Source organism: Oncorhynchus gorbuscha, linkage group LG24 (assembly GCF_021184085.1).
Source record: "Oncorhynchus gorbuscha isolate QuinsamMale2020 ecotype Even-year linkage group LG24, OgorEven_v1.0, whole genome shotgun sequence".
In the NCBI taxonomy this organism is placed as follows: domain Eukaryota; kingdom Metazoa; phylum Chordata; class Actinopteri; order Salmoniformes; family Salmonidae; genus Oncorhynchus; species Oncorhynchus gorbuscha.
In genome coordinates this window covers 26,526,312-26,538,111 of record NC_060196.1, presented here as the reverse complement: position 1 = coordinate 26,538,111, position 11,800 = coordinate 26,526,312, and the positions used below count along the sequence as shown (strand labels likewise).

At 42.9% G+C, this 11,800-nt stretch overlaps 1 protein-coding gene across 2 annotated transcripts in view; it reads left to right on the top strand.

Annotated features, from left to right (window-relative positions):
• The first annotated feature begins 2,743 nt into the window (after nucleotides 1-2,743).
• LOC124012920 (angiopoietin-1-like) overlaps nucleotides 2,744-11,800 on the top strand; it is a 61,592-nt gene continuing 52,535 nt past the window's right edge. The window contains exon 1 of one of the 2 annotated variants that reach the window (XM_046326978.1): nucleotides 2,744-3,789. In XM_046326978.1, the coding sequence (XP_046182934.1) occupies nucleotides 3,367-3,789 (423 nt within the window). In that variant the 5' untranslated portion in view covers nucleotides 2,744-3,366. The remainder of the gene's footprint in view (nucleotides 3,790-11,800) is intronic. The other variant, XM_046326977.1, reaches the window with a different exon arrangement.

Here is an 11,800-nt window from a genome sequence, read left to right as displayed (position 1 = left end):
CACTGTTAGTCTACACTTGTTGTTTATGAACTGTTAGAAAAAAGCCTTTCACTGTTAGTCTACACCTGTTGTTTATGAACTGTTAGAAGAACACTGTTAGTCTACACTTGTTGTTTATGAACTGTTAGAAGAAAGCATTTCACTGTTAGTCTACACTTGTTGTTTATGAACTGTTAGAAGAAAGCATTTCACTGTTAGTCTACACTTGTTGTTTATGAACTGTTAGAAGAAAGCCTTTCACTGTTAGTCTACACTTGTTGTTTATGAACTGTTAGAAGAAAGCCTTTCACTGTTAGTCTACACCTGTTGTTTATGAACTGTTAGAAGAAAGCCTTTCACTGTTAGTCTACACTTGTTGTTTATGAACTGTTAGAAGAAAGCCTTTCACTGTTAGTCTACACTTGTTGTTTATGAACTGTTAGAAGAAAGCATTTCACTGTTAGTCTACACTTGTTGTTTATGAACTGTTAGAAGAAAGCATTTCACTGTTAGTCTACACTTGTTGTTTATGAACTGTTAGAAGAAAGCATTTCACTATTAGTCTACACCTGTTGTTTATGAACTTTGACAAGTAAGCATTTCACTATTAGTCTACACTTGTTGTTTATGAACTGTTAGAAGAAAGCATTTCACTGTTAGTCTACACTTGTTGTTTATGAACTGTTAGAAGAAAGCATTTCACTGTTAGTCTACACTTGTTGTTTATGAACTGTTAGAAGAAAGCATTTCACTGTTAGTCTACACTTGTTGTTTATGAACTGTTAGAAGAAAGCCTTTCACTGTTAGTCTACACCTGTTGTTTATGAACTGTTAGAAGAAAGCCTTTCACTGTTAGTCTACACCTGTTGTTTATGAACTGTTAGAAGAAAGCCTTTCACTGTTAGTCTACACCTGTTGTTTATGAACTTTGACAAGTAAGCATTTCACTATTAGTCTACACCTGTTGTTTATGAACTTTGACAAGTAAGCATTTCACTATTAGTCTACACCTGTTGTTTATGAACTTTGACAAGTAAGCATTTCACTATTAGTCTACACTTGTTGTTTATGAACTGTTAGAAGAAAGCATTTCACTGTTAGTCTACACTTGTTGTTTATGAACTGTTAGAAGAAAGCATTTCACTGTTAGTCTACACTTGTTGTTTATGAACTGTTAGAAGAAAGCCTTTCACTGTTAGTCTACACCTGTTGTTTATGAACTGTTAGAAGAAAGCCTTTCACTGTTAGTCTACACCTGTTGTTTATGAACTGTTAGAAGAAAGCCTTTCACTGTTAGTCTACACTTGTTGTTTATGAACTGTTAGAAGAAAGCCTTTCACTGTTAGTCTACACCTGCTGTTTATGAGATGTGACAAATACATTTGATTTGAGAGTGAAAATTGTGAAAATTCCTACATTTTGTAACTTTCGAGATGTATAGTTTCTCCTTTTCAGTTTATTGAGAAGTCATTGAAAATAGATGAACCTTTTTTCAATAATTGAATTGGAAGTCTACTTCCTTTAATTGACTTCCTTCCATTCAAATTGAGCCCAACCCTGGGCTGTGGACTGTTTGATAGTATATCTTATTTGACAGCATGGCATTTAAGCTTATGTTTATGGCAATGCTAGTAGTTTTGATTTAATACACTCAAGAACTCCCTGGTTCATTTGGACTTTGTAACTGGACACCCATGTTTTAGGACACCAACGAAGTTCATCAACTGTACCCAGTTTTCCCAGAAATGTTTGCACATGCTTCGTGTCTTGAGTAGCCCAGGTTTGTTATCTTGGGTCTCCTCCATGCATTAACTCACACACCCCTCCTTCTCCCACACTGTGAGCCCAACATTAGGTTGTATCCACTATCACAGAATACACACACTTTATCACACACACATCAGGGTGGTTTGGACCACAGTGAAGTGATGAGGGCCTGGTCATCTCTATCTGTTGATAGCCTTCCCTGAATCATAAGGATGTCAGGACACTGTCCATAATAGGGACTTGACCTTTGACCCTGGGCCTTTCACCACACTATTCCCTCGGCTTCCCTTGCTGGCTGCCGATGAAGACATTCCTCTGTCTACTTTTGGATTTCGGTTTTGTTTTCCTTAAAACACGGAGAGCTCTCCCGGATTGGTATTTTGACAGCTTTCGCAGAGTTTCGCACCATGTTGTGGCTATTTTTGGTGAGAGGAGAAGAATTACATTAGATATGATATATCACTTCACTCAATATGATAAAGTATGTAAACATTGAATTCTCTTACCACCTACATGGGATAAAACTCGATTTACTAAAAACCATGGAAATACAACACAGCATTGTGAACCCCTGTGTTATATCGTTGAGTGTTATATAGTTGAGTGGTGGACAGTGAGAATCCTGTGGCATCTGCTGTGTACTGTAGTGCAGGGGAGACGGGAACAGACTGAGTGTGTACAGGGGCAGGGCTACCACACAAGCCTCAGGTCAGAGAGCGTGTAAACCAATCCTCGCAGTCTGAGCACATCCTCTGTGCTTGGGGTCCCTCTCTGCCTTACACACACACACACACACACACACACACACACACACACACACACACACACACACACACACACACACACACACACACACACACACACACACACACACACACACACACACACACACACACACACACACACACACACACACACACACACACACACACACACACACACACACACACACACACACACACACACACACGAGGGAGAGAGAGAGAGAGCGACTCGTCCATAAACACACATTCCTCTGCAGTCTCTGTGAGGGGCAGGCTCAGAGTGTGCTGGAAGCCTGGTGCTGTTCTTTAGTGAGCCTCGCTCCAGTCGTTTAGTCACACAGGGAAACCAGAGTAGAGACGGAGGAGGAAGAGCAAAGCAGTCACACAAGAGGAGGTCTGACGACACTATCCGTATGCACTGACCCTTGTATTTAACACATGTAGACATTGACACAGTGCATTGATACACTGCATTGATACAGTGTAAAAAGGACCATCTATATAAACACACAAGCTGTCACGGCGCAACACGTGTATGCGGCGAGCCCTGGACGACTGGACTTCTGGCTGACTTCTGACCGGACACATAGCGCTCCAGCAGCCCATTACAAGAGTGTGTGTGTAAGTGTGTGTGTACGTGTGTGTGAGCACACCGGAGATGCCCTCCAGACCTTCTCACAGTAGGAGGTCCAGCACGGGGATGGATGACACGTGTTCTACATCGACTGGGATCCGTACAGCCTTCTGATCCACTAAAAGAACTACTGGCCCAAGACCGACCGCTGAACAGACGAAAAGTCATCCAGCACCCAAGGATAAAAGGACTTTACTTTTTTAACCTTTCCTCCAGGCTGGAATGATGTTGTGGAACAAGTTTGCCTGCCACTTGCTTTCGTTGGCAGCCCTACTGGTGGCAGTGGGCTGCAATGGGGGGGAGCATAGAAAAGGGACAGATGGCAGTGCCAGCGGCGCAGGACAGGGCAGCACAGGTGGCAGCACGGGTAGCAGCAGCAGCAGCAGCGGTAGTAGTAGTGAAAGTAGTAGCAGCAGTAACCGGAGGTACCACAGAGTCCAGCATGGGCAGTGCACCTACACCTTTATCCTACCTGAGGGCGACAGCAGCGGAGGGAATTCGTGCCGACAAGGGAAAGCAGCGACACAGTTTAACAGCGCCAATGCGCTGCAGAGAGACGCTCCACCCCTGGAACAGGACTTCGCTTCCCAGAAGATCCAACACCTGGAGCACGTCATGGAGAACTACACTCAGTGGCTGCAGAAGGTAAGGGAGAAGTGGTCACACTGTCATAAGCAAGGCAACGCGAGTCATAGTCGAAAGCTTGTGCAGGTGTCCTTTTATGTTTACTTTCAGAGTATGCATTGAAGCTGGTCTGTGTTTACGCAAGGGCTGTGTTGTTGTGTCTGGCTCTGATGGGTTTTTTTTTGTGACCCTTTTAAATGTATGTGTGTTTGAGAGTGATGTTCTCCGGCTTTCAATTGGAGTTTCCTCGTGGTTGTCTTAATGAAAGTTCTTACAGTATTGTCAGGGATACATCTGTGCGCTCTATGGCTGGAGCTGCTTGCCACGACTCTGGTATTCATGGTTTAAGATCTTGGAGAGGGTCTTGAATTGATTAATGATTATTATGACAAATGTAAAACTGTGAACAAGTCTCATGAGGAATCTAGTTAAAAGCCTTTGTCCCATACCGACAAAACAACCAACATCCCATAAACAATTTACATCCACAAAGCTGTTTTGTTACGTAACTGTATATATTAACCACTGATCTATTTGCGTAAGATCCGTGTTTGGTACTTCTCCGAAAAACTCTGTGCTCCCTGAGCACAATTCCACAGATGTCAAGTTACGTTCCGCGCTGCATCCGTCACGATGCGTGGTCGTAACATGTCAGTCCTCCAGAGTTCTCCAGTGTGCTGTCTCTTTAATGACAGGAAGCCTGTAAGGACCACTGCTCGAGTACGACGGAAGAATGCTCCCTCTATGTACCGCCACCCAGGACTTTCTATTAGTCCACACTCTAGCTTTAGAATATAAAGAAAGCGAGTTCATGGAATCATCAGATATTTTCTATAAGTGAAGGATTTACTCACATGAAAGATATCAAATAAAAATACGTGTGAAAACGTACTGATTATTGGGAATAGATTAGTTAAAGGGAATAGATCTTCCATTTTCTGATCTGTATCTTTTGCCTTGCAAAATTGTGTAAACATCCTTATTTCAAAGCTCTGTACATTTTTCATGGGTAACCTTCAAATTGGATTTTCAACAGGCAAGGGCAGATTTACAATTGGGTAAGCTACACTATTGCGGGAAACAGAAATAATGATTTTGCAATGCAGTGCTCATTGAATTCAACTGGGAATGCAATCAACCAACAAATATACTTGTCGATAGGCTTGCCAAGAATTGTAGGCAAGGGAACTAAGCAAATGTACTCTCTATCAGGGGTTTAAGAGACAGATGCCTGTGGCGCATACGAGTCCTCACATCCTTTTCCTCCAACTTGTAAAGCCAGTCAGGTGTTTATGACCAGGAATATGGTTTCACTGTGACGTTAATGAATTGTGAAGTCATCACTGATACCACTTGGCAACTGAATTGTTAATCTTAGACTCCTTATCGTTGAAAAGATAAACTATCTCTCTGAAATGAATACATGAGTCAAATAAACAAACTCTACATTCGGAAAAGCAGCTCTGCTGTACTTTTCACAATAATGTGACTTTGCAAGGAGATTAGGAGGGCCAATCTATGATGAATTGCTTAAACACACAATCGTTTATTTTTGTCTGTAAAATGTTGGCACAAAGTGAACAAATAATTACACGTAATGCACAATAGATTTGATAGTTTTCTCTGGAATTGTGGGGTTAATTTAACTGAGCATCATCAATACCCGTTAGCGTGCTGTGGTCTCTGCTCACTAGTAATTGGAGAACCATCTTAAAAGCTATTGGGGGCAAGTTTCTCAACGGTATTACAGCTTTTCATCTACCCCCGAAATGTATTCTTTCCAGTCCTCCGGTTGTGAGAAATGGTCGTTCTTTATAAATGACCCAACATTTCATTCCAATGAACTGTTGGTTGAGTTTGTAGTTAGGAAAGTAGGAAAGGTGTTATTGCTTATTACTGTATGTTGTATATCACACTAGTAAAGCACAAACATAGAGGTATGCACATATCAATTCCCAAATAAATTGGTTGGCTTTTGCTCAGAAACTACACACATCACTCGGTTTATCTCGTATCTGGGAAGAGGAATTTCAGTGGTAAAAACTGCTCGAAAACTTGAGATAAGCTGTGGGCTGTAAATGGTTGTGGGAATGATGACCTATATAAATTAAGAAAAACTATTGGCATGCAAAAGATTGTTCCGTGGAGAAAAATTATATCACATAAAATGAGGACCATGACTATACACTGTAAAAAAACAAAAAAAAACAATGTTGATTCAATGTACAATTGTAACGCAAGCAGTTGCAATAGGATTGTGAGTTTGCTCAACAAAATAACATTGAAGTTAATTCAATGTGCAACTATAAGTCAACCAGCTGCATTAGGATTGTGAGTTTGCTCAACATTTGGGCACATTTGGCCTTATAGCTGAACCAGCTTTGAGCAGAGCAAATTCTTGTCCTTTTGAAGTCCAATCAACTCGCGGAATAAGGCTGATTAAGCAAGTTGGCTTTTTTTTAACAGTGTAGGACTAATGTAAGGTCACCCTGAGTAAAAGGAGTCTGAGATGAAATCACATGGACATGGACATTGAATCATATTGATAAAGGTACTTTGACAGTCCATGATGGTACTATATAAACAGTACAAGTAGCAATTGTAGACTGAATTCTAGACTTAATGAGACCGTTGGAATAACTTTTTTTACTCATCTGCCATCACCACTAATACCATCGTGTTTCTTCCCCGACACATTTGCATTCTCTGCAGACCTCTGACATTTTTGTCATCTTAAGGGGTAAAAAAACAAAGGGGGAAACCAAAAAATCCTGCATCCAGCACGTCTTCAATACTCTGAAAGAACAATATGCAATAACCTTGTCAACAGTTGATTGACAATAGAAAGTGACAGTAACCAGTGGACACCAACATAATAAGAATTAGGGGAGACGTTTTAAGAGGCAGCACACAGTGATAATTCAGCCCAATTATGGAGGTGCGGAAACATCAGGATGCAGTTAACATTTCTCATCAAACAGAGGATGAAGTGTCCCAGCCAGTCGATCTATCTTAATCACGTAAGCCTTGGCTGCTTGTCAAGAGGAGAGCTGTCCCTAATGCTACTCCAGCCACCACTGATGAAAGAATCCGCAAAGGATACCACACACTCCTCGATGCATGGGCGCCTTAACTTGTTGGGGGGTAGATGCAGCAAGCAGCTGTTCGGGAATTATTCGGCCGTCCCAATCTTTCCCCTCCGTGGAAGTCTGGTCGGCCCAGGGAAGAGCAGGCACTGATAACATTCCTGCGCAGTCAAAGGTGGCTTCTGTTTGTCCAAGGATTACTTCCCCGGCAGGCCTGTAAAGAAGGGGGAATTGGACCAGATTGCCTGTGATCTTTGGGTATTTGTTGCTGGAAAGTAGCCAATTAATGCATCCCCACTCCATTCCATCACTGCCTGGTTTGTGAAAGTGTGCATGTTCCGTGGTAGAAGAGAGGTCATCGAGTTTGCCTTTTAACGACAAACAAAAAACATGAAATCAAAAGTTAAAATAACATCGGGTGAGATGTTTCGTATCACTCAGCCGATCACTTCCAGATGCATTCAACGTTTGAATGATATAAATCAGCTACGGGAGAGATACACTCAAGATCCCCTTTCCACTTCCTCAATAATTCAAGGACAACTCAAGTCATTGAAACTTGGACCAAGGTCCATTTCAAGGAGCCAAAAAGAAATCCTGCTCCCCAGGAGTGAAAGTGATAGATCTTCACACGTTCACTTTAGTGCCGAGCGTAGAAAGGGTTTCAAACCAATGTTTCTTCCGAGGGAGGCATTGCCAGAATAAGCTGTTGAAGTTAAAAGAGGAGAGATGATATCCGTGTTCACAGTGCTATCCCTGTGAATTTCCCATTGCACTGCCTGTTAGTGTAATCAGGATGCACAACATGGGTAGTTCCTAGTTTCCCTTCACCCCTTGGGGTTAATACAGCAAAAAGGGGGAATATTTCTTAACGCTATCAGAAGGCCACACAGCCTGCATAAAGAGCCAAGGAAAGACTAAGCTATTTTAGGGGTGACTTCCTCTGTATCAAAGCTTCTTTTTGCAAATAACGCGGGCCAAAACGAACAAATCGGACGATGCAGCGAGCTACTGGACGCACAACAGACTGAGAAGCGATTCCTTCCTGTCCTTTGCAGAAGTTGCAAGACCAGGAAAATAGCAGAAGGGGCTGTTGTACTCTGCTACTGCTTCCATAGATGAATCCTTGCCTCACTTGCACTAGCAGAGAAGGTGGAAAAGAGAACAGAGCTTCTTTACAGCATGTCAAGAGGATAGATAAGGAAGTCCATTACAATGTCACAGTATTCCCACATGGATGTGAACATTGAGGCCGACATGGTTATTGTTATTTTCAGGAAATGGGCATTTAGTATGTTTGTCACGGTCAATATGGCAGCTCACTTAGTATCAAACTCTTTTCCCAGAAATCGTATTTCATTGTGGTCGTTAGCTTCGAACCTGTTAGAACATTTTGGGCAGAAAAGTATTTCTAACTTTACACCATGGTTACGCAACCAAAGTGAATAGGGGAGGTTTTTAATGCCCGCGGCCTTGAGAGTCTCTCCAGTTTCTCTTGAGCCTCTCCGAGGCATCATGTGTACATGTGGTTAAACTCCCATCATTCATTTCAATGAATTAACCTCCAGTGGGGCTCTTGGTACAGGATTTACCGAGCTTTAATTGCAATGTTATTTTTGTATTTGCTTCCGAGTGCCAGTCATTTGCTATACACCGCTCAAAGACATTTTACTTACTGCTCTGCACTCCCCAGTATATGTGTGAAATCATTTGAGATCGTCCTGTATTATGTTTGGGTTTCCGAGTATATTCCCTTCTTCAATGGAACACATTTTCCTTCTTGGGATTACCACAGGTATTATAAATAAGAGAGAGTGTGCTGCAGCATGTCACTCAGGTGATATAGAGAGCTTTACCATCGGCCTGTACTGTACGTCAGGGGAACTGATATTTGGATACTTCCGTTCTCGTACTTCCGACATTTGACCCTTGTTTTGAGTAATGGTTCAGTATGGTATGGTGTGCCTGTATAAGGAATTAACATACCTTGGGTGGCAGGTAGCCTTGCGGTTAAGAGCGTAGGACCAGTGATTGAAAGGCCGCTGGTTCAAATCCCTGAGCCGACTAGGTAAAACATTTGCCGATGTACCCTTGAGCAAGGCAATTTAACCGCCATTGCTCCTGTAAGTGCCTCTCGATAAGAGTGTCTGCTAAAGTCTCGGTCGTCGCGCTTGTCTTTAGAAGTTATAGCTCGCAAGCATTGGCAAACGTACAGCATACAGTGCGAAGCCTGTATGGGTGAGTGATTCTGACCCAAATATAAGATAGTAGCCATTGTGGAATATTATACAACACTATAAAAACAGATTGTTCGGTCAGTGGTCCAGTAAATGCTGCTATCACAGTGTACTACAACATATCGTTGAAATCCAGCTGTGATTTGAAAGAACCCGATGGTATATCACTGCTCTCTATTATTTACACTAGACATAGACTATAACTCATGTCCAAATTTCTCTGGCTTGTTAAGTTTCTGTCATATTTCTCTGAACTGTCCATCGGGGAGCCCGTTTGGGTTCATTTCAGCCCTGTAAAATTCCACGAGGCCCTACAAGACTCTGCCTTTATATAAATGTGTACCTTCAAATCCTACAGCTGTGTTTTCTTCCAGGGACAGCGAGCACAGGAAAGATATGCGGGCCTACGCTTTCTATTTCTGTTTACTGGCAGGCGGCGGGAATGGAAGGAACGTACAGTAATGTATTGCCGTTATTTCTTTCTTTTTCGGGTCCAGCCAATCTTCAAGTTCGGTGTGTAGCATTTATCCCCTACAAATTCCCCATCGGGATCCTGTTCCATCTGACAATTATTCATCTGAGAGATAAGGCTGACTGCGTGGAGTTCGGGGGAATTCCTTGAAGCATCCCAAAACACTGCCATTAAGCCCTTTACTCCCCTTCGAGGTTGTGTCCTACAGATGTTGCATTGTGAGCGGTTGCTTTTGTCTGTCAGCACTGGGGCCACTTGCCAAAGTTCCAAAGGACACCATTTCACCTCGTTTGAGAGTTCAGCTTCTTCAACTTTTCCATGATTACATGTCAAAACGTCACAACATTGGTGATGAAAGCGAGCAATGGAATAGTTTCTGTCAAAGTGAGAGGCTTCGAATAAACAAACAGAACAGCGGATGAATAACAGGTCATGAAAGCACCCGCCGTGTGGGGAAACAAAATGAAGAGAAGCAAGTGAAGGTGGGGAGAGAGGGAAAGAGTGTGGGAGATATTGGGTAACAGATAAGCAGTTTCACTCCCTCACAGCCGGAGTTGGATCAGTAAATGAAGATTAGGCGAGCTTTCCTTCTCTTACTCTGTTCTTGTTGTGATCTGGGCCAATCGCACATCAGGCTTCATGTCACACTTTGCAATAACCTCAGTCATTTCTTTGTTCTGTCTTTGGTGTTGGTGAGGCGTAGGGAAAAGTTGCTTGGTGAATAATTCTTTGCAGTCCACATCTCATGATATATTAACATACGGTCTGGAACTGCACAACATGGTCGGCCACTCACGACTCCTCCCAGTGCGGTGGGTGGTTTTGTCTTGTGTGTGGGACGTGTTTGAGTCCCAGGTTAACGGTTTAGAGCTGTGATCGGCGTGACACCTCATCCACACCCCTCACACACACAGACACACACACATACACAGACCCAACATAGGAACAGCTCTGGAGAATATCTTAACCCTGTCCAGCACTGTGTTTGCCTTGTCTGGGACCCAAGCCAGGTTTCTCACATTCCACACAATACCAGGGCTGTGGCTGGCAGAGCCAACTGGAGATGACTGGTGAAGATGTCGATAGTGTGCTTGCCCCCCCCCCTTCCCCTTTTCTTCCCTGTCACATCATTTTCGACCTCTGCTTAAAATAGGAGTCAAAGGTCAATCCACCTAACACCCTGACCTTTTAGAGAATAACTGTACTAAATGTAGCCTCAATTACCCTTATGATAGAGCCCTAGCAAGCTTTGTTGGGTCAGGATAAGACATAACCTCTTGTACTATGAAACTGTAAGTGTTTCTAGTAAATTGCAGTTACACCTTTCAACAAGAGGTGTAACTGTTGTCGAGGGTAGAAATTCAGTCACTACCAGACTGATGCGGACCACGACCAGAGAATCACTCAACAAGACAGCCCCAGAACACATGCCTGTAGCTGGAAAACGAATGGAGCTTTACGCCTGTTTACTCATAAATGGGTGCAGATGTTTGTTTGAGTGGACTTTACTGCCGGGGGGAGCTGCAGGCTGGGGTTGCGGGGGTTAATCCTCAGCAGGTCTGGAGGGGTTGTGTTTGGATGGACTGGAGGAGCAGGGGATGAGATTCAGTCTGACTAATGGTGGTCCGTAGATGGTCAGGTGGGATCTGCCTCTGTAGGCCCCCAGAACTCATTCCTTGAGTTTGAAACATTATGCATTAAGTTCTCAAACTTCTTAACGTGTAGTATTGTATGTCATAGTGTCAATCTGCATACTAATATAGCGTTTTCTTTGACTTTACTTTACCTTGTTACATTTTTTGACCTATTCGGGACATTTCAATAATGCTATATTGTAGGTGACTATTGGTAGTCACATTTTCCAATGTAAGAGGAATCAATAACAACAATTGGGCTCTCAAATATTACATAATGATTTTGGAGTATTCTATAGCATACTATAATATGGTAACCATAGTTTAGGGGAAAGGATCCCTAAGCGTCCCTTATACTTCAGCTCAGCCGGGGGATGATGGTCTTTGGGGTGCGCTGGTTTCGATAATTTGATCTCTCCCCTGCTTGTCACTGTGTGTATACACACTTCTTTTTGCACTTCAGTCTGAGAAAGCAAAAATAAACAGAGGTCCAGCCAGATGAAAGCCTCGGGATAAGGCGACATTGTGCTGCGTATGCTCTGGTCCTCTGCTGCTCCGCTCAGGGACCCCTCTGAGGAGTCAGAGCTGGAAGTGACTGGAGAG